Source organism: Podarcis filfolensis (assembly GCF_964270895.1).
Source record: "Podarcis filfolensis genome assembly, chromosome: 13".
NCBI classification, from domain to species: domain Eukaryota; kingdom Metazoa; phylum Chordata; class Lepidosauria; order Squamata; family Lacertidae; genus Podarcis; species Podarcis filfolensis.
Genome location: NC_139615.1, coordinates 15,057,822 through 15,080,045, shown reverse-complemented (window position 1 = coordinate 15,080,045; position 22,224 = coordinate 15,057,822). Strand labels below are relative to the sequence as shown.

At 46.5% G+C, this 22,224-nt stretch overlaps 3 protein-coding genes across 4 annotated transcripts in view; 2 read left to right on the top strand and 1 right to left on the bottom strand.

Moving 5' to 3' along the window:
- Positions 1–282: 282 nt before the first annotated feature.
- On the bottom strand, positions 283–11,315 carry TRIM72 (tripartite motif containing 72). Its single transcript, XM_083584200.1, has 7 exons — positions 11,094–11,315; positions 7,546–7,959; positions 6,356–6,451; positions 4,857–5,087; positions 3,714–3,736; positions 2,276–2,394; positions 283–1,427 (listed from the first exon to the last, which is right to left on the bottom strand). Exons 2-7 carry the CDS (start codon positions 7,936–7,938, stop codon positions 856–858), a joined length of 1,434 nt encoding a protein of 477 aa, XP_083440326.1. The 5' UTR covers positions 7,939–7,959; positions 11,094–11,315; the 3' UTR covers positions 283–855.
- Positions 5,709–22,224, top strand: part of LOC310748416 (uncharacterized protein) — a 376,897-nt gene continuing 360,381 nt past the window's right edge. Inside the window, exon 1 of the mRNA XM_083584198.1 lies at positions 5,709–5,728. The gene's annotated coding sequence lies outside the window, so the exon portion shown is untranslated. The remainder of the gene's footprint in view (positions 5,729–22,224) is intronic.
- Positions 15,875–19,588, top strand: LOC310748453 (apoptosis-associated speck-like protein containing a CARD). Of its 2 annotated transcripts, XM_083584271.1 has the most exons (3): positions 15,895–16,552; positions 17,791–17,850; positions 19,066–19,588. In XM_083584271.1, exons 1-3 carry the CDS (start codon positions 16,276–16,278, stop codon positions 19,341–19,343), a joined length of 615 nt encoding a protein of 204 aa, XP_083440397.1. In that variant the 5' UTR covers positions 15,895–16,275; the 3' UTR covers positions 19,344–19,588. The 2 variants fall into 2 exon arrangements, with proteins under 2 accessions (XP_083440398.1, XP_083440397.1); XM_083584272.1 differs by lacking the exon at positions 17,791–17,850 and having other exon boundaries at positions 15,875–16,552.

Here is a 22,224-nt window from a genome sequence, read left to right as displayed (position 1 = left end):
GTAGTGAAATTACAGAACTTGCTCCTACAAGATATACTCTTGGATGGCTTTAGAGGAGGATTTGAAGAGAAGGCAAATCATGGCTTCTAGCCATGATTACTGTATGCTATCTCTACTGTGGAAGGCTGTGTGTTTCTGAATGCCTTGGCCTGATCCAGCAGAGCTCCTCTTATGTTCTTGAGTGTATCAATCAAGGTCCAAGCTTGAGACCATTAAAAATGACATTGAGCGCTCAGAAGAAGAAGAAAAAGAAGCATGTAAGGTAAATTGGCACAGACCTCCTTATTTCTTTACACCAATTTATTGTGTCTCCAAGACTCAGGCTTTCAAAAAGAAAAAAGAAAAGAAGGGACTCTTCTGTATTGTGATGGCAGATATAAATGGGTGGATGGAACAGAGGACATGGAGCTTGACTTAAGATGGCTGGTGTTGGGAGAGAGGAAGGGGCACAGCAGGCATTGGACTGGGGTATAGAGCTCTCTAGGGCCACCAGACCCCCATCCCCCAGCCACTGGGAGGCATGCCCAGGCTCTCACTCATTTCTGAGCATGCAGACACTGCCCACATTTCCCCCAGTTTTAGTTGGTGAACTACAAGGGCAGAGAAGTTGCATTTGGAAACCAATGAGGCGGCTAGGATTCCAGACTTGGTGCCAGATCCCGTGTTTATGCTGAAGTTATGACAGTTCCGTTCCAGCAAGCTTATACCCGGAGGCAATATGGGTGTCTTTTAGAATGGGGTAGGGATGTGGCTCACACACTTTGGGGACTTTTAAAGAGAGGCCATGGCTTGGTGTGTCTATAAAGTAAGAGCTGACTAGGTTTGGTGGTGCCGATAACTTCTTCCCAGGGTTGACTACGGCCCTTCTGGTTCTGGAGTGTAGATGACCAAGGGTTGGCTGTTCTTGCCCTTATCATGCCAGCAGACGTCAAAGAAGGGGTAGACAGTGCCCGTGAAGCGCTCGTGGAAGGCAAAGATGGGAACCAGGTTGTCTTCGTCACTGGCGTCGTAGAAGGCAAGGATGCCGTCATCAAAGCTCAGGTAGACGCCGATGCGGCTGGGCTTCCCCTCCAGCTTCAGTGACTGTGGGTCCTTGTGTTCTATGTGGGCCTCGTATGTCTTGCCTTCCTTGCAGCCCACCAGCCAAAAACCATTGGAGGGGGTGGCATGGAGGCGGCCCTTGCGCCCTGCCTCGGCCGAGATGAGGCCCAGAGCCCAGCGGGGCTTGTCGCTCACGATCACCTCCCAGTAATGCTCGCCCTGCGAGAAGCTCTGGTGCGACACCAGGCAGTTGGACTTATCGAAGCGCTGCGGGTCATCAGTGCTCACGGCTTGCTTGTGCTCCACGCATTCCACTCGCTTGCCATCCTCGTGCACCACCAGGTTAGCTTGGGCCGTGTCTGGGTCAAAGGTGAGGTTCTCCAAGGCTGGGGAGGAGGAAGAAGGTGAGGTCAGGGGACAAGTGCAACTATGGACATCCAAAGCTGACTAGCAGCTGCTCTCTGGGGAGATGCTACCAGAGATTGAACCTGGACCTTCTACATGCCAAGCAGATGTGCTACCACTGAGCCATGACTCTTCCCTTCATTTTCTTTTCTTAAGGCAAGGAGTAAATCCACAGATGGGATTTCCATGCTTTATTTTTGGAACAAAAATACTTGGAATCATATTGCTCATTTTAATGTGCTAAGTTGCACAATGCACCACAAAGGGATGTCGGTTTTTCGGTTGTGAGGGGAATTTGACTGGTCTTACAGATGCTGCAAGATATGTCATTTCCTTTGCATAGTTTTCCTGATCAAGGCCACCCCTCTCAAAGTTGCTATTAGTGCAGTTTGATGGAGTGGGGGGGTGTGGAGATGAGCACAATAAATACCTGTTCCCCCTTCTAGTAGCATCTAGGAGGGGAGGCAGTGTAGGACAGGGAAACAGCAGGGAATGGGACACCACTGCTCTAGGCAGAACTTCAGGCTCCCACAGCTGCTTTTAGTATTAAAAAGTCAAAGGACGTCCAGTCAGGGCACTCTTGATTCACTCCTAAGATTTCTGGTGCTTCAAGGGTAAACCTGTAGTGTCCTGCTGAGTCCCTTTCTCCTTTCACTGATTGGCCAATGAATGTATGCAGATTTACTGCATTTGCATAATTTATCTAAGCTGCAGGTATCGGCTTCCCCAGGTGTGGAATATGGGTTACCTGGATGCAATTTTTTAAAAACCTTGTTCAGAAAAGTACACATAGCCTTGTCCAATAGCTCCTCCCTCCTTGGATCTCTACCTGGCATGAGTGCACGGAACATCTTCCTCCAGACTTGGAACTTGAACTCATCTGAAATGATGGGGAGTTGGATGTCCATGCGAGCAATTGGAGGGGACTCTCCAAGAATCTTCTGCAATCTACGGAAAGGAAAAGAAGGTGTGCATTGGGGGGTGGGGGGAATAGAAATACAAATTGCCACTGCCCCCACCTCCAGAAATTCAAGGGCATCGTTTCTCCTCTAAACTTTCACACTGCTATTTTAAAGCTCTGCACCAGTGGTTCCCAAATCCCTCCCCGCCACGGACCACTTGAAACTTGCTGAGAGTCTTGGCAGAGGACTAAGTTATTTATCTGCCTGCTGGAGCAAGTGTAATGTGCTGTGCTCAGTGCTGTACGGTTTTTAATTGTATCTTAATTGCTTATTTTATTTCTTGTATTGTATTGCCATTAGAATTCCATAGAATTCAAATTGTAAGTGTACTTCACACAGACATTGAGGACCACCTGAATGAAGCTGGCGGACCACTGATGGTCCATGGACCACGGTTTGGGAACCCTGCTCTGCTCTGCACAGTTCAAGTTCTGAAGATTTTCAGCAGTGGAAAGAGCATCCCAAAATGCTGGTCCTTATGTAGCCAAAACAGCCCCACCCATGCAGACAAGGACAGACAAAGGTTTGGAGAAGTACAAATAAATATAAGTAAAGAAATAGCCAAGAGAGGAAAGCCACCCAAACAACCAAATGAGGACTGAGCATTCTCACTGGGCACAGAATGCTGGCAGTGAGTCTCTCTCTCTCTCTCTCTCTCTCTCTCTCTCTCTCTGTGTGTGTGTGTGTGTTTTGTTTTTTTAAAAACTGAGAAAAAAGGTGAGTTTTTGTTGCTGTTGTAAAGAGTGGTAAGGTGAAAGGTGACCGACTTAAGACAAAGCTTGGTTGTCTCACTGTGTTACAGTGGTACCTCGGGTTAAGTACTTAATTCATTCCGGAGGTCCGTTCTTAACCTGAAACTGTTCTTAACCTGAAGCACCACTTTAGCTAATGGGGCCTCCTGCTGCCGCTGCGCGCCCAATTTCTGTTCTTATCCTGAAGCAAAGTTCTTAACCCGAAGCACTATTTCTGGGTTAGCGGAGTCTGTAACCTGAATCGTATGTAACCTGAAGCGTATGTAACCCGAGGTACCACTGTATTTATCTACCATTTATTAACAAAGATTAATAAGCCACTTAATGGAAACTGTGTCTTATCTGCACAAGAGCAGTCATTGGCATTTCATGGACGGCATATTTCTGAATGGTTTGATCCTAACATAGGAACAGAGGGTCCCAGGAGGTCTGGAGGAATGTTATATATGTGGAGTGAAGGTCTTGTTCTGCTCATGAGGAGGTGGGTGAGGGCAGGACAGGGTCAGGTCAAGCTTAGGCAGAGCTCAGGGTTTAGAAATGGACAGCTGCTCACCTGCTGGCCACCATACAGTATTTCTGCAGAGAAAAGACAGGGAAAAGAAAGAGCTTAGATTAGAATAATAAGAAGCAGCTGCTATGCCCTATACCAGTAGGTCTCAAATTTCTTTCCCCCATGGACCACTTGAAAATTGCTTGAAAAGTCTTGGCAGAGCATTAAATGATTTTTCTGCCTTCTGTAGCAATCACAATGTGCTGTGCTAGGCACTGTATGGTTTTTAATTGTATTTTTCTATTGCTGCTTCATTTCTTACGTTGTTCACTATTGTATTAAGGAAATACAATAAAAGAAAAGAAAAGAAAAGAAAGCAGCAATAAAAGCACAATGAAAAATCAGCAATGTTTTAATTTCATTTGTTTATGTAATACAATTTTTATACACCATATAAAATAAAACATTAAAATCCTTGATCATGTGAGAATGGGTGTATTTCAGGGAGAAGTCACAGGGGGGAAAGATAAAATTGGTACCTGGGGGTTCTAGGATGGGGGTGGGAAGTTCAGTATTTTGGAACTATGAATTATGTAACCCAATTATGTATGCCTTCCCCACAAGCCCCAGTGTTTCAAGTTTCTGTTCTAAACATGATACCAACTAGGATTTCAGATGGAGACTCTGGATGACTTGTGGGAAGTGGCAGAATGAGGTGCTGCTTCGTTGCTATTCCAACATTTTAAATTGTAGTCTTAGGCTGAAATGGCGAGAGGTTTCGTTCCTCTAAACTGGAGGTGATACAAAACTGGGGAGCATAAGGGAGGATTCTGCAAACGCTACAAAGTACAGTCTTCATGATCTGTAGTATTGGATCAAATATATAATAGCTAGATAAGGATAAAAGATGCAGTAAACATAATATTAAAGATGGAACCCATGGAGGGATGGAGAGGGGTCTAAGAGTTCGAAAGAACTCTGTATTTTGTTGATTGAAAATGTTATGTTTTATATGTATAAAAATGTTTTTCCCCAAAAAAATTAATAACAAAATTATATAAAAAAACAAATAAAAGCGGACAAGGAAAAGAACGGCCAATTGCATAAGCAGTGTAGGAATTGCATATATGTAGTGACTCATTAGAACTGTGACCAAAAAAAGAAAAAGACAGGGATGAGGACCTTTGTGGCCCTGAAGAGCCTCACCCTGAGAAACTCCGTCTGTGGTTCGTCTTGCACCTCTCTCAGCACGACCTCCATCTGCCTGAGCTGGTCCAGGTAGCGGTTCATGGTCTTGCTCTCGTTTTGCAAGGCGTCTGTGGCCTGGTGCTGCACCCGCTCTGCCTCCCGGCCCAGAGAGGCCTCCAGCGCCCCCAGGAAGGCTCGCATCACCCCCAGCTGTTCGGACACTTGATGCTTGAAGCGCGACACCGTCTCCTGGGAAAGGAGAAAGAGGGCTCCTGGGATCACTTCTGTACTTTGTGCCCTAGTCTTTGGCATTTTCTTCCCGCCAAATAGCAGCCTTCGTTTTATCTTGGGTTCTCGCTCAGCTTTGTGTCATTCTTTCCCAGCATCCTCTTTGGCAAGAAATGAAACCCTATGCAGCCTCCCTCGCAAATCCCGTGGTGTTTAGGTTAGCTGTCGAGGTGGTAGTTTACTCAGGAGGAAAATGAGTTGTGGAGACTTAAATGACTTAATTAATAAAGATATTTAAGGCTGTGTACATGCCTTAAAGCACATCTGCCCTCAAGAATCCTGGAAACTGTAGTTTGTTAAGGGCGATGGGAATTGTAGCTCTGTGAAGGGTAACTACAGTTCCCAATATTCTTTCTTCAGGGCTTTCTCTCCACATGAGGAAACATAATTTTCAGGCTGGGAATTAAGTGTTAACTGGCCCTCACAGAACTAACAATCCCTTCTTCACCAGTGAGCAGTTAGGAAAAATAGGCAGGATTTTATCAAACAAGTCTTCCCAAATATTCTGATTAAATGTACTTTGGGTACACATCAACCCTACAAAGTGGCTTCATAGCCATTCCTTACTTCCCAGGGAACCACTGGGAATTGTAGTTTTGTGAGTAGAGCCTCTCAGAAGTCCCAGGGAACCTTGACCACTTCCAGGTTTTCCATCTTCTAGCTGAAAGTGGGTGTCACAAAAGCAAGTTGTGAACCTTTTCAAATGCCCCCCATTGGCAAGTGTCTAAATTTGAGGCCTCCTTTGAGTTTGGAGCTCAGGTCAAATGGCCCTCCTGCTCTCCTCCTCTGATTGACCCTGTCTGTGAGGAGCAGATGGGGATCTCCCACAGACAAGGCCGACACAAGGCATTTTGCTGCCTGAGGCAAAGGACAATATGGTGGCCACCCCTTCCACATACAGACGATAACTGGTCTGTCAGCTGAATATTACGCCAACCCCAACAATGGGAGAACACCTTCCAGAGCACCTGAGGGCAGCAGGCGAATTAGTGGCTGTAGAACATGCCATGAGGTACACATATCTCAATCTAAGCACCTGCTGCCTGAGGCACTTGCCTCACTCTGCCCTATGATGCGGCCGGCCCCAGCCACAGAGGATTATTGGGACTCCTATGGAAATCCAAATCTCAAGATTCTTTGTGGGGAAGTCATGTTAGTTAACCCTGTAAAAAAACAAACCTCTGATATGTTGGTAGATTAAATGTGTCCTTACAGATAACTTCACTCACCTCCACTTCTGCTATTTGCCGATTCAGGAGGGCAATTGTCTTCTCCTTGCGGACTTGGGCCTCTTGCAACTGGACTTGTTGCTGAGGAAGCTGCTTCTAAAATTATGCCAAGAAAAGAAAAGGGGAATAAGGCATGTGGGTCTAATCCAGAGAGGAAACCACTACTATATCTATCATTTAAAATAAATAGTTATTTAGCTGGATTTCTTTCTCCCACCCTGGTTGCAAACCTGAGAACTCAGGGTTGAAGTTAATGGGTGTGGTTGCAATTTATTCATTTCACTGGGTCTGCTCTGAGCAGGACTAGCATGAGATGCAAACCTCACATTTGGAGTAAAAGTCCCATTAAAAACACAAAAATACAGGTCTTAGTTCAGGTACAAAAAATATGCTTTGCATATCTAGCTCAAATCTCTGGCATCTCCAATAGGGCTGGGGAAGATTTCTGTCCAGTTGGGTAGCCAATATGGTGCTCTCCAGATGGTGCTGAACTACAACTCCCATCATCCCTGACCATGCAGGCTGAGCCTGATGTGAGTTGGAGTCTAGCAACATCTGGAGGGCACCATGTTGGCTAGCTCAGGGGCTTTCAACCGTAGGTCTACAGGTGTTGGTCTACAACTCCCATAATCCTCAGACAGCTTTACCAATGCACAAAGATGATGGGTGTTGTAGTCCAACGTCTGCAGACCATAGGAGAGTTTTACCACATGATACAAACTCTCCAATTGTCCCTAGTTTCCAGGAACGTCCCTGATTCAGAGAAGCTATCCTGGTTTCTGATTTGATCCTGGAATGTCCCACTTTTCCTTAGGATGTCCCTATTTTCATTGGAGAAATGTTGGAGGGTCTGGAGTTATCCGACCCCCCAAGCCGTCTGAAGGCAATCCTGTATAGGGAAGGGTTTTGTTATGTTTAATGTTTTGTTCTGTTTTTTATATGTTGGAAGCTGCCCAGAGTGGCTGGGGCATCCCAGTAAGATGTGTCAGGTATAAATAGTAAAATTATCATTATGGAATGGGATGTCCCTATTTTCATCAGAGAAATGTTGGAGGGTATGCATGATAAACTGCTCAGTTTAAACTGGGCGGTCATCTGAGGTAAATATATGAGGTTTGTCCGCTGGAGTGATTTACAAGACGAGGTAAGTCTGGTGCCAGATAGGAAGACCTTCAAAAACTGATACCTACCTTCATCCTCTGGTGGGCCTCAGCTGCAGTGATGATGTTGTGTCCTTTGTGTTTGCCCAGGGAAGCGCACACCCCACAGATGACCTGCCGGTCCTGCTCGCAGTACACGCTCAGGGGGTCCAGGTGCTCCTCGCAGTGGTCTCGGGGCACCTGCCGGAAGCTCTCCACCAGGTGCTCCATCTGTTGGTTGATGCACAGCTGTTCCACCTTGGTGATGGCCTGGCAGGTGGGGCACCCTGTGCTCTTGCCATCTTCTTCCTTGGGCACCTTGGACAAGCAATCCTGGCAGAAGGTGTGGCCGCATTCTGCCGTCACGGGAGACTGGAAGAGCTTGAGGCAGATGGGGCAGCTGAGGTCCTGGTGCATGCCCTGAATGAGAGGCTTCTTTGACATGGTGGCAGAAGGAGCAGGAACCTGGGGGCCAAAAGAGCTTGCACTTGAGATTTTGAACCCATATTCTATTTTTATTTTGCTTAACCACACACATATCAGACTGCCAGTGCCTCCTTATTCTCTGCACTGGGACAGGCACCCACCAGAAATTGGAAATACACTATTATTACTACCACCAACACTATATTGCATCTGTTGCATTTACGGTATATCTCAGCTTTGCACTCAAGGTGGCATATATGGTTCTCTCTTTCCTCATCGAATCCCCATGACAACTTTGTGAGGTAGTTTAGGCTGAGACGCAGTGACTTTCTGGCCCAAGGTCACCCTGTGAGCTTCATGGCAGAGTGCAGAATTTGAACCTTGGTCTTTCCCAGGTCCTAGTCCAACGCTCTAACCACTGTACCGCACTGACTCGTTTAGAATTGTTACTGTAACATCACAGTTCTTTTAGGCCGGAGAAGCTTCAGTTCAGATTCTGAGGGGAGTTGGAGACTGAGGGCGAGACAGAGAAAGAAGAAGAGTTTGGATTTGAGATCCCACTTTATCACTAACTGAAGGAGTCTCAAAGCGGCTAACATTCTCCTTTCCCTTCCTCCCCCACAACAAACACTCTGTGAGGTGAGTGAGGCTGAGAGACTTCACAGAAGTGTGACTAGCCCAAGGTCACCCAGCAGCTGCATGTGGAGGAGCAGGGACGCGAACCCGGTTCACCAGATTACGAGTCTATCGCTCTTAACCACTAGACCACACTGGCTCTCCAGAGGAGATTCTGGTGAGAGTTAGTGACAGGCCAGAGAGACTGAGGAGATTATAGTGGCGAGGAAATCATAAAGGATCGTCCAGAGAAGACAGCAGGGCATCTTCCTCAACCAGAGTATGAGACCTCTACTTCCCAGAGTTCCCTGGGAAGAGGGATTTGATTGTTAAACCGCTCTGAGAGTTGTAGCTCTGTGAGGGGAATAGGGACCTCCTAACAACTCTCAGCACCCTTAACAAACCACAGCTCCCAGGATCCTTTGGAGGAACTCCTTAAAGTGGTATCATAATGCTTTAAATGCATGGTGTGGATGTGACCTTAGTCAATGTTTCTCAAGCTTGGGTCCTCAGCTGCTGTTAGACTACAACACCCATCATTCCCGACATGCTAGCGAGGGATGATGGGAGTTGTAGTCCAACAGCAGCTTGGGACCCAACTTTGAGAAGCAGGGTGTGAATTTGTGGGAGAAACCCATTTCAACCCAGGCTCTCCCTGATTCACGGCTCAGTCTCTTAGCTACTGTCCTGCATGATAAAGGCACCCAAAGCTGGTGCCTTTCTCAAAGTGGGAATCCCAGGCTTGTTGCTCAATTGCAGAAGACTAGTGCAGTTCTTCTGAGCAAGCAACCCGTGATTTCCTTGCTTTCGCCACCTCTTCCTCCCAGGCCCCGTCCTACTCAGGGCTGACTCAGGCTGAACTATTGCAAGCCGGAGAGGAATGTGATGCCTGCAAAGCAGCTGCTGGATAATCTACAGGCCAAGCTGACAAATGCCCTATAAATAGTTCAGAAGGGGAAACTGGCATGGTAACTGGAGCCCTGCTCTGCCTTGTGGTATATTCTTGCATTTCCCGATAAACGGCTTAGCGTTCGTGCTGCTGGTTGTTGTATTGCTCTGGGCCGCATGGCACTGTAAATTCGGATCTAGACGATGTAGTTTACATCTGCAGTCTTCAATTTTATCGCCTCTGTGACCGGCTTTCATTTTTATCCTGCCTTTCGTCTAAGGAGCATGAGCACTGTTCTCTCTCTCTCTCTCTTTGCCCCTTCTCAAGTTTATCAGAACAAGCTGTGTTGTGGGTTAGGCTGAGAGATTGACGTCGATTAGGCCAAAGTCACCCAGTGATGACCTTGGGCATTAAGCAGGGATATGAAGTGAAGGCTTCCTGGATCTCTGCTCAATTCTCCACACTGCCTCTCAATGATGGATGCAGGAGAAATGCAGTTGGGTTGGCATTTTGATGTGTGGCTACCTAACCCACATTTCCTGGAACAATGCATGAACACAGCTAAGCATTGAATGCTGCACTTCTCCAATGCAGGTCTCCAACCATAACTGCATTGCAGGTGCATAGGTAAAGGTGTATTATTAGGGAGAGGTGTACATAAACATGCATATTTTAGTGAAAATAACACATATAAATGCATTATATGAGGAAATGCATTTTAGTAAAAACATCCTGATGAACTTTCATGATAAGCTAATTCTAGATGGCAACAGAGGAAAATACGTGTTTCGTTTTTCAAAGGAATTTGGGCAAAGTTGGATTCAGTGGATTAACCTAAGCCTTGGAAAGCAGAGAGGTCTGAAAGGGGAAGTGGAGAAGAGTGACGTTCTTCCTCCTGCAGCTCTGTGTACTTTCTGAGGGAGGAAAAAGGAACTGCCCTCGCCACCTCATGACAAAGGGGCCAGTGAGTGGGTTATGTGACCAGAGGCTTTGTGGGCACCAGGGGAAGAATTCAATGGCATCGCTGTGCCCACGGGCACCATGTTGGCAACCCCTGCTCCATCACATCCCTGAAAGCAGCACCTTTGGGGTGTTGTGTTAGCCTTTCAAGGGATGTAAGAAGCCCTTTGAAAGCCTTACCTAGATTTCCCAAGGATCAAGCATCAGATCCACCTTTAAGGTATAGACGTTCCAGCTTCAGAGTCCTTTCAAAAATTATATTGTAACTCTCCATATCATGCCTTTCTGCCTAGGACCACCTGGCTCATCTAATCTCCTTTTATATAACAACCTGCAGCATCCACCTCACCTTTAATTTATGCTTGCAGTGGAGGCCCAGCAATAAATTCAAAAATGGCCCTGAATGCCAGATAGGTGCTTGCTGGCTGCAAAGAACAGGAGCTGTGCTGCCCAAGACTTTTGTCTTATCTGCTCCGCTCAACTGGGCAGCATTTGGACTTTTCTCCCCTCCGTCACTCCCTCCCACATTTGAAGAACCTGCAATACCCACCAGGTATTTTTTAAAATTAAAAATTATCTGTTTAACCAACCCTTAAATAAAACGCCAGCCCAATCCTCTAGCTTTTTGGGATGTATCTGGAACATGGTTAAAGGCATGAAGTAAGAATCAGAAGAGAAAGAAAGAAAAAGAAAGGAAGGAAGATCTTACTAGGACAGACAAGCGTTGAAGAGAGGCAGCAGCGTCCAGAGAGGGAACAGCCAGAGATCAGAAAGGCAGCAAGGAGACACCAACCATCCCCGGACAGGCACAGAAGCCAAGTGAATGACCCTTGGTCCCGCCCCGGTTCTAACTATATATAGCTCTATAGGGCACCGTACTTCTGGGAAGGCTGGGGTGCGGGGGGTGCCCTGGAGGAAAAGGCGGCTGGTGTGTGGGAGGATTCCTCCCCCTCACCAAAGATGCCACTCAAATGACTTGGCCCAAGAACATTCATCCCTTGATGCAGCCTTCTCTGCAGATTCAAGGGCGCCCCCTAGAGGCGAATGCCTGACATTGTGGCATAAAATACCTAACTCCCTGCTTGTTGCTATGGGGGGAGGGCAAGGGACAGCCCCTTAGTTGCATTCTTGAGTGCATGGAGCAGCTGAGGGCTGGGAAAAGTGGAAGCTCTAGAGTTTCCTAGCAAAGGATATTGCAGACTGACAGCCAACTTGACCATTACATTTGGCATTTGGGGATTTTCAGGAATAGGCAGAGGGAACTGAGCTGGGTGGAATAAGACATGAGTGGGGGATGAAGCGCAATCTTCTGGGTGAGTTATGGACTGGGTAGTATTTGGGGTGAACATTGGGTACAGCAGGTGATTAGATGGTGAACCTGCACCACAACTGTGTATCAGGATGGGGTTTTTTTCTGGCCCTGTGGGCAGGGCCAGATTTACATATAAGCTAAATAAGCTATAGCCTAGGGCCCCACTCTCTTGGGGCCCCCCAAAAAATTTAAAAGGAAAAACCCTCGATACTTCTTCTCAATTGTATTTCAGTTCAACAATTGCTTTGATATAATACATATTTTATGTGCAAGTGGCTATGGATACCTATTAGGTCCATAAATTACCATACAGCATATATTCAAAACAAAAAACAGTGACAATTTGTTGTTGACAAAGGACAGCTGGACATATAAAGGGCCCCATTACCTTCAGTAGCTTAAGGCCTCATCAAACCAAAATACGGCCCTGCCAGTGGACCAACTTTGTGTTGTCCCACGCACCTGTCAAAATCTCAGACGTGGAGTTCCCATGCTTGGGAATGGCAGCACAAGAGGCCTTGCCAACCTGATGGTTTGCAAGCCAGTTTGTGTTGCTTTCAACTTCTGATTCTGGTGGCTTCAAAAAAAGAAGCTCTGTGAAGGAGAAATTGCTTCCACTGCATGGAAACTGCTCCCTGCCAACTTGAGAATGATGCCCTCCTACCAACCATCCGCTGACAGGCAGTTGGGAGTGGGCCCTGCTCCAGCAAAGGGTCAATTGGGCAGCCACTTTGTCTGGATTGTTCCCTTGAAGCCCTGCCCTTGCCTTCCCCACACCTGACATAACATAGGACATCAGGTGTAGTGTGGGGGAAGTGGCTTCCCAAAAGCAGCCTGGTGGGCCATGTTTGGAGATTCCCTGCCCTGCTGCATCACTTCAGACTGAAAATGGAGGCCCAGGTGTGTTCTGGTCCAGGTTTGCCAGGGAGAAAAGGTTCCAGCCCAGGCATCACCCTGGCACCTCTGTTTTCTAGAAGCACTGCCTGCAATCTGAAGTGGTACAGCACTGACACAATTTTACATGATCCCCTCCTCCTCCAGGGACCTTACAAGGACCCTGCGGGAAAAGTTAGGAAGATTGGTGTCTTAGTAGTTGAGCTCCAAGCTTCAGGTCTAGTGAAGAATCTTTGAAGGAATGGGGGCCATGACCCTGACCCTTAAATCCGAAAGCATGTCTCCCTCTCAACTGGGCAAGTGCAGAGTGATTAACTCCCCAGCTCCTTTTGGTACCATAGGCCAGGGGTCAGCAAGGTTTATCTTGCCTGGGTCGGATCGGTCCCACAGAGAGCCCTCTGTGGGCTGGATTGTGCGATTTCCGGTGCTGTGGAAGTGAGTCCCCACGCCGTGCCGGTTTAGTGCAGCGCACGAGTGGGCAACTTGGTTTGGGGGTGGGGTGGGGCGGTCAAACGACCTCTGCTGGCCATTTCTGGCCCATGGGCCTTAGGTTGCTGACCCCTGCCATACGCTATGCAGCCTTTGATGCTGTCACCCAACTGCAAACTTTGTCAAGCTGTTCTCTTGAAGCAGCCCTACAGAGGCACCTAGTGGCTGACTTGCGGCACCTCCTCACTTCCTGGCTGGGTTTGTTTCTGGATGGCCTGTTCTGGATGAATGTGTAATGATTTGTTTGCTGGGAGATTGGACAGTGCTGGCTATTGAATGAGCATTGAATAGGCTAAGCAAATCAGTCTCTTAAGCTTAAGCCAAGAAAGAATATTCTCTATAAGATTGAGTATCAATATACATATCAAGACTTTGCGATTAGACCACTGAAGAAGCCCGGAAAACTACCTTGGGAGTGTGCTACCTGCAACCCCAGTAAAAGGGCCCCATTGGGGGCGAACAGCGGCCTCTTGATTACTTGGACTGCCAGGGCGAAACAGGTGCAAAACGCTGGCAACCTGTCGTCTACAACTTTATTGTCTACAACTCCACTAGCATCTCTCGGTATTGTGAATAACACCGAACTTACCTTTGGTTGGTATCTTCATGAACTTATCTAAAAGACTGAGTTAAGCATTTGAAAAATCTATTGAAACCAGACATTATAAGTTCATCTTAGGTTGGATAGTTCGCAAGTCTCTGTGGCTTGGTTTAATGTTTTGTATTTTTCTCAGAAGGTTGATAAAGTATGTATAATTATTATTCTGTGTTGCATGAGTGTTGCATGAGTCGCACTACTACTATTGAATGAGCATTGGCTTCTGATTTGTTTGTGGGGAGGTGAGATGACTTTGCATCCAAGTAAGTGCTATCCCACACTTTCCAGCGCATTTCCCCTTCACTTTCCTTATCACAAAACGTCTGGTCTTTGGGGGAAGCAGACTGATTGCACAGGACGTCCCAGTCAACTGTCATTGCACAACCTGAAATTGCTGGTATGTGATGGCATCCCACCCGAAAATAGCAACAGTCTGGAAGCACCCTGAGTCGGCGGCATTCCCCTATTAGCCTGGCTTCCAGGAAACGTTTGCACAAAGATGACTCCAGAGCAGAGCCAAGAGGTGTGTCAGTGAAATATTAGGTTTGAAGAAACAAAACATCTGCTCAAAGGGGCAAAAACCATGAGATCACTGGATGGAAGAATGGTTTTAACTGCAACTGCTTTTAGAATGTTTTTTTTTTAAAAAAACTTTTATTGTAATTGCTTTTAGAATGCTTTAACTGTTTTAGAAGGTTTGGTTTTGGTTTTTAAATTGTGTGCCTGCTGTCCTGGGCAAGAAGGGCAGGATATAAATTCAATAAATAATAATAAATATTAGTATCAGACAGTCAAACGTTCTGCTCAAATGGGTGATATACTTGGTTCAGATAAACAAAAGATCTGTTCAAAGGGGCCTGACCAGTAACTCACCTAGTTCAGCATTTTCTATAGGGAAAGCCGTTACAGGAATAGCAACAAGGATCTGGAATCACCTTAAAGAGCAACATATTCATTATGGCATAAGCTTTCATGGGTCCACTTCATCTGATGAATGAAGCATTAACCTCAGTTTGCAGGAGTACATGTGCAATGTGCATGCAGCTGGAAAAGTGGAATTAAGTGCCAATGAAATGCAAGTAAAGCCTGTAGCAATTCAACCAGAGGTGGGTTCACCATCCCTGAATCAGTGCTATGAAGAATAAGACCAGTGACCATTCACAATTCCTCACCAGTAATCTGAAATGTTCTTCTACTGGTTTGTGAATATTTCTGATTTTTTCTACTGTCAGATGTGTGTTCGTTTAGTCCAGCAAGGTAGGACTTTGAGGCAGATGCCCAGGAACCCACCGCAGTGGAATGACCAGGAGGGACCCCAAAAGCAGGAGGCCTGGCTTGCCACATTTTAAAGCCCAGGCAATGATAACCCTTTGCCATCTCAAGGGAGCTCCTGCCCCCCCATGAGAATATTAGGCCTTACCTGCACCGTGGTTTATACAGGTGGAGAGGCTCCCTGAGCAACCTCACATTATGCGGGAGGTTCCAGCTCCTTCCAGCTAGGAAACTAGCCAGGATTCGGCCCTGGTAGCACTGGGAAAGGAAGCTAAAGGCAGCGTGCTAGGACTGCGCTACCTCCATCTGGCCACTCGAGGGCACTCCTGTACAGTATAAGTAATCGCTTTTGCACCTGCTGATAAGCACCAAAACCCTAGAATGCCAAAGGTTGTTTTGCGTGGAAAAGGAAAGAATTTTCCTTATTTTATGCATGAAAAAATCAGAAAGTCAGCTTGACCTTCAGGTTTCTGTTTAAGCAAAGAGATCGTGGTTAGAGATATGCAATCTTGCTGACAGGTTGGAGGAGCTCCCTCCAGCTATGCGATTTTTTGTGAGATCTGCCCCATCTAAAAACCTCTGAAAGAAGCCCAATAATTATAGCCTCTGACGCCTCCTTTCTCCTACACAAGCATTCAAAATGCTTTACTTAATTAAGCTGGAACAAGTTTTAAATGGTTTACCTGCTTGATAGCCGAGGCAGGCTACAGGGAGGCAAATGAACCCCATACTTCCTAAGTCAAGTACAGTGGTACCTCGGGTTAAGTACTTAATTCGTTCCGGAGGTCCGTACTTAACCTGAAACTGTTCTTAACCTGAAGCACCACTTTAGCTAATGAGGCCTCCTGCTGCTGCTGCCGCGCCGCCGGAGCCCAATTTCTGTTCTTATCCTGAAGCAAAGTTCTAATTCTGGGTTAGTGGAGTCTGTAACCTGAAGCGTATGTAACCCAAGGTACCACTGTACACAAAAGTTTCTTAGGTCTTTTTAAACCGGGGGAGTGGTTCGGCCCGCCTCCTCCTGCGGCTATTGAAAAACAAGCTCGCCCTATCAAACAGCTCATCTCAACTTAGCCAGCAGGAGTCACGTGTTGCAAACAAAAAACAGGATCGCGAAAGGCAGAAACGAAAGCACCGGGTGAGCAAACGGACGCGGATGCATTTTCTTGCATTTGCTCAGTGCTCGCCTCTTTCTCAGCGCGGAAAGGAAGCGGCGGCAGCTCCTCGTCCGGCTCCTCCCTCTTCCTCGGAGGACGGAAACGGATCCTGGGCGATCCTGGGCCTCCTTCCTTGGGTCTCCCCGGCGCGCGCTCGGGCTGAAGGGGCGCGATGGCCAAGAGCGCCCGGCAGCGCCTGATGGACGCCCTGGAGAACCTGCACGACGGCGAGCTGCGCAAGTTCAAGGCCAAGCTGGCCGAGATCCCGCTCGAGGAAAGCCACGAGCACATCCCCCGAGGGCGGCTGGAGAAGGCGGACGCGGTGGATCTGTCCAGTCTCCTGATCAGCTACTACAAGCAGGATTACGCCCTGCGCCTCACCGCGCAGGTCTTGGAAGAGATCCACTGCAAGGACCAGGCGCAGAAGCTCCGCGGAGGCGGCGAGAAGAGTAAGGAAGGAGGGGGAGGCCTGGCCAGGAGACAAGCGTGGATCCGGATCATCTCATTGGGCGAGGGGAAGGGAGGCGGGGGGGGGAGGAGAATTTTCCAGCTTCTCTGGCAGGTCCGCCCCGATCAACTCATCAGGAGTTGGTCGGAGGAGCACTTTCTTCAAGGTCTAGGGAGGTGCCTCTGAAATATTAGGTGCACTTTTGCAAGGAAAGCCACATAAAGAGGGGGAGGAGTGATTGTGAAATCAGCAGATCCTCACCACGTACCTTCTTCGTCACCACCCTAATAATAATAATAATAATAATAATAATAATAATAATTTTATTATTTATACCCCGCCCATCTAGCAGGGTTTCCCCAGCCACCCTGGGTGGCTTCCAGCACATATAAAAACATTGGAAACCGTCAAACATTAAAAACTTCCTGATACAGGGCTGCCTTCAGATGCCTTCTAAAAATTGGGTAGTTCTTTATTTCCTTGACCTCAGATGGTAGGGTGTTCCACAGGGAGGGTTCCACTGCGGAGAAGGCAGTACCACCCCAATATGGAAACGAAATCTTATTTGGAAATCGTACCTAATGTATTTCTCAATCACTCAATTCTGTCCACAGAGGGCTTTTCTTTTCAGTAATGTTACAAATTAAAACTTAAAACCACAGGACTGTCAAAACACATCCACCCATGCCACGTGTCTTGACATACTTGTCCTGCAGACTAGAAGCTATGATCTTCTTTCCACTTTTCTCCATTTGGAAGTATTTCAAAATTCACCACAGAATAAATGCATATAGCAGGTATTAAATAGCTTACTATTTTCCGTTGCATCCTCCGTGCATCTTTACATCACCTTCATTTTAGATGGCTGCCTCTCAGCTGTTGTATTTTTCTCCTTTCTACATTTCCAGAAATTAGTTTCCTGATATTTAGTGGCCTTATAATCATGAAAGGATTGCTTATTTCATGCATCTAAAAAGCACATCCATTGAAATGCAGAGATGGTGTTATGCTTCTGTTAAATGGTTGGAAATGTTTCCAGTTCCATCCATTCCTGATTATTGTTGGAGCTGCTTTGGGGGGCCCAGAGGTGCCTTTGGTGGAACTGCCCTGCCATCAAGAGTTTTGGGGTAAAAATCTAATGAGGTATCAGAAAGAAAACATTTTTAATTTTGTCTATAATCATGAATGATGTTTGTGTGGAATGGGAAACTCAAAAATCAACTCTCTTTTCTGTTCCAGCTGCTTGCTGTAACCCTCCGATCCCTGTGCCTTCCACCAGTACCACCTCTGGAAGAAATGGTGAGCTCCAGCCTCTATCTTCTTAAATATTGTCCATCCCCCATCAACATCCATAAGCTAACCTCCAGGTCCCTCCTAGCTGTTGGCCTTCGCTCCAGCCTACAGTAATCCTCTCCCTTAAGCCAGATCCACACTACAGTGGTACCTCAGGTTACATACACTTCAGGTTACAGACTCTGCTAACCCAGAAATATTACATCAGGTTAAGAACTTTGCTTCAGGATGAGAACAGAAATCGTGCTCCGGCAGCGCAGCGGTAGCAGCAGGCCCCACTAGCTAAAGTAGTGCTTCAGGTTAAGAACAGTTTCAGGTTAAGAACAGACCTCCAGAACGAATTAAGTTCTTAACCCGAGGTACCACTGTACAGCAAATGCCTGTCAGTTTCATGTTGCTTTAATTGTCCAGGCTTCCCACACACACAAAATGGGAATAGTAGTTTGCAGTAAGCCATACTTAGCCACGGAAAAAGCAAAGGCAGCTGTGTCTGTATTCTTTACTTAGCCAATGGCAAGAGCTTTCCTTAGGAAAAAGAGAAGAGCTCACCAGGATATTGCATAGAGGAGCAAGGCAGACGCACATAAAATATAAAGAGGAATGTACTCTGCTGCTAACTCACTAGCATGAGTGAGGAAGGATAATATTTAATCAATATATCGTCTTCTACTAGCCACAACATTCCCACAGATTCCACATACAGTGGTACATCAGGTTAAGTACTTAATTTGTTCCAGAGGTCTGTTCTTAACCTGAAACTGTTCTTAACCTGAAGCACCACTTTAGCTAATGGGGCCTCCTGTTGCTGCTGCGCTGCCAGAGCCCAATTTCTGTTCTCATCCTGAAGCAAAGTTCTTAACCTGAGGTAATATTTCTGGGTTAGCGGAGTCTGTAACCTGAAGCGTATGTAACCTGAAGGATATGTAACCGGAGGTACCACTGTACACAGGAACAACACAAGAATCTGCCTCGTGTAGAGTCAACCCTTAGGCCCATCTAGCTTAGTACTGTCTACACTGACTAGCTTTCCCACTCCTACCTGGATATGCTGGAGAATGAATCTGGGACCTTCTGCATCCCCTGCAGATGCTCTACCGCTGAGCTGTGGCCCTTCCCCCACCTGTGCACACCCTTAAGGATCCCATAGTCTTCCCTCACCGAGCCAAGTGTAAATGTCTGGTGTGTGGCTGGATCCCTTGATTCTGGTTCTTCCTTTGGCAGAGACACAGCCTCCAGCTCCACCGGAGCAGCATTTCATTGAGCGGCACCGGGAGGCCCTGATCCAGAGGACGGCCACCGTGGAGGGGATCCTGGACGTGCTGCATGGCGATGTCCTGGATGACGAGCAGTACCAAAAGATCTCCTCCAAAAGCACCAGCCAGGGGAAAATGCGGGAGCTCTACAGGTTGCTGCCCAGCTGGAACCAAGCTTGCAAGGATAAGCTGTACAAAGCCCTGAAGATGAAAAACAGGTTCCTCGTTGCCGACCTGGAAGGATAAAGAGGCAGCCAAGGCACAGCCCCATTCTGGGGCACAGGAATTCCACCTCGGCATGTCAGGGGACTACCTTGAAGCCATGTAATATCTTGTATGAGCAAGAAAAACAAGGAAATATACTCTGGGGAAGGAAATGCAGGCAGCTACAGTGGGAAGAACCTGGAGAAGGCCGTCACATTTGACTCAGGGACTCTGGAGTAAGAAGGAACATGAATCTGTCCTCTTTGATAAAGGCCAGTTCTATTTTCTCTTTGTGTTTAGCCCCCTCGGTGCTTATAGGAACCATGATGTGTGGGAATGTTCAGGGATGCAAGAGAGGATGTATTGTTTGATTATAGCCTTTCCAACCTGTGTAAACAAGTTCACAATTTAGCAGAGTAACATTCCCCTTTTTAAACTCACAGCGGATGTGTTTGCTCAGGCTCGCTAAAGCCTCTATAATAACTGTTCTGGTATTTTCCCCTTATTCCCTCATAAAAGATAAGACACGACACAATCTTCTGTAAAAGTATAAAAAGAGTTTACTCACATTCTGTTCACAATCGGATCCCAGAAGGCAAACTTAGCTTAGAAAAGTAACAGACACCTTGAAACTATCTTATAAGGAGACAGTTCCTCTGAGTATCTTTGGCTAAGCAGATGTTGCTTCTTTGATGCATGTAGTCAAAGAGAGAGAAATGGCTGCCCTGCCCTGTGCTTTTGTCGTTACCTGCACAGGTGAGGCCACACCCACCTCTAGTCACATGCAGAGGAAGTCTGTCCCAGCCCAGAAGGAAACAGGAAGTTTACCTGCTGGCTGGACAAACATTCCTCCCCATGTGTAAAGATGTTCACTCTAGGAATGTTGTACAGTGGTACCTCGGGTTAAGTACTTAATTCATTCCGGAGGTCCGTTCTTAACCTGAAACTGTTCTTAACCTGAAGCACCACTTTAGCTAATGGGGCCTCCTGCTGCTGCCGCGCTGCCGGAGCACGATTTCTGTTCTCATCCTGAAGCAAAGTTCTTAACCTGAAGCACTATTTCTGGGTTAGCGGAGTCTGTAACCTGAAGCGTATGTAACCTGAAGCGTATGTAACCCAAGATACCACTGTACTTGACTGCTCTTGTGTTTCACATCCCACATGATGCCCTCAGAGAACCCACTGGTGCCTACCAAGGTCCCCTGCCCCTCCCAGATTAATTTTTTTCTTTAAAAAACTGGTGGTTGGTAGGTCATTTTTTTTGGGGGGGGGTCCTTGTTTGGAAACCTGTTCTCTGCTTTTGTGAGATGTTTGAGGTGTTTTGAGTGGGTAGGTTCTGAGCATTGCCATCCCCCCCCTGTGAATTGGGATTTTGTAGTGCCCATGGCAGTTTCTTAGATTTCCAAATGGGCCCCTGATCCCCAAAAGTTTAGGAAATCTGCTCCAGAGAAAATGATTCTACCTCCTATATGAAGAACAGACAAGCAGGGGCCGTCATATGGCCTGGATTCTAACCTTTCCACCCAGTAAAGAGGTGGCGAATAAACTAGTACATTTTGTTATTGATACTATATTTATCATTTTTCAAATACTTAAAATTGACTATGGATTTGTATGCAGATTAAAAGTCCTACCTCACCGGCTTGCAATCTAAAATTCAGAATCCAAAAGGAAAAAGAGAAGATGAGGGAAGAGGAAAACAAGCAGCCTCTAGCACTAGCTCTTAGTTACATGGTTCTGAGTACAATGAGCTTGAATGAAACATTCCAGGGAGGAGAGGAACCGAATGGCAGCTGTTTGCTCAGCTGAACCAAGGAAGAAGGCTTTCTGCTCCACCTCTTCCTCCACTGCAGCCACGTGGCCACTGGCTGGTGATAGTTTAGAGGGAGGAGGAGGCTAATGGACGCAGATCTCTCAAGCTCTTTCTCTGCAGCAGCCATACAATTTAAGGGATAAATTTCTTTGCATGTAGATGGTCCTGGGTTCAATCTCCTCTTTGAAACTCTGGAAAACTCTGTCAGTGTAGACAGTACTGAACTACATCAGGCAAATAATCTGACTCAGTACAGTGGTACCTTGGTTCTCAAACTTAATCTGTTCCGGAAGTCTGTTCCAAAACCAAAGCGTTCCAAAACCAAGACGTGCTTTCCCATAGAAAGTAATGCAAAATGGATTAATTCATTCTAGACTTTTAAAAACAACCCCTAAAACAGCATTTAACATGAATTTTACTATCTAACAAGACCATTGATTTATAAAATGAAAGCAACAATCAATGTACTGTACTATGTATTGTAGATGCGAAAAAGTAAAATTACTGTCACACCGCTGTTATATTTTTGTTAATATATCTTAAACATGTCCCATTTTTGAAAAAATGATTGTTTTGTATTACCTCTCAACCAATTAGTCAATTGTGCCATTTATTCATATTCTAGTAATTTATTCTGTCATTCCATTCTCGTTCTTCTGAGTGTCCCTGCTCAGGAACTGGAGCCAAACCAGCCGCCTGGTTCTCTAGGGAGCTGGTAATGATTAAACGTGAGAGAGGGTGACTACAACAAACTTGACAGAATGAGTCCGTCTGAACACAGACTAGAGCCTCTTTGAAGACCTGTTCTGTGGCACTGCATTCCCAATTCCTGGAATGGAGATGTTTTCTTATGTTAAATGGCTGTGTACTTTAAGGGGCGCACGAGTTCCTTTCTCTGTGGGTCACATGAGAGAGGCATTCCATTCTCTTCCAACTGTTATTCCAGTAACTGTCTTTTTCAACTGTCTTTCTGCTTCTCTTTCTGCGTGTGAGGAGGGAGAATGGCTGCCGAGAGAGATCTCAGGATACTCATGTGGGCAGTGTGTGTTAGTGTGATCTGTCTAAAGCGAAACAGAAAGAGTAAGATCCCTAAATGTTAATAGGGAGAAA

Excerpts from the sequence above, each read along its gene's own strand:
- TRIM72 (XM_083584200.1), bottom strand. The coding sequence starts at position 7,938 with ATGTCAAAGAAGCCTCTCATTCAGGGCATGCACCAGGACCTCAGCTGC. Across the intron at positions 5,088-6,355 it reads GGCAAATAGCAGAAGTGGAG|GAGACGGTGTCGCGCTTCAA; the intron begins GTGAGTGAAGTT and ends CTCCTTTCCCAG. Across the intron at positions 3,737-4,856 it reads CACAGACGGAGTTTCTCAGG|AAATACTGTATGGTGGCCAG; the intron begins GTGAGGCTCTTC and ends TTTTCTCTGCAG.
- LOC310748453 (XM_083584271.1), top strand. The coding sequence starts at position 16,276 with ATGGCCAAGAGCGCCCGGCAGCGCCTGATGGACGCCCTGGAGAACCTG. Across the intron at positions 16,553-17,790 it reads CCGCGGAGGCGGCGAGAAGA|CTGCTTGCTGTAACCCTCCG; the intron begins GTAAGGAAGGAG and ends TTTCTGTTCCAG. Across the intron at positions 17,851-19,065 it reads TACCACCTCTGGAAGAAATG|AGACACAGCCTCCAGCTCCA; the intron begins GTGAGCTCCAGC and ends TTCCTTTGGCAG.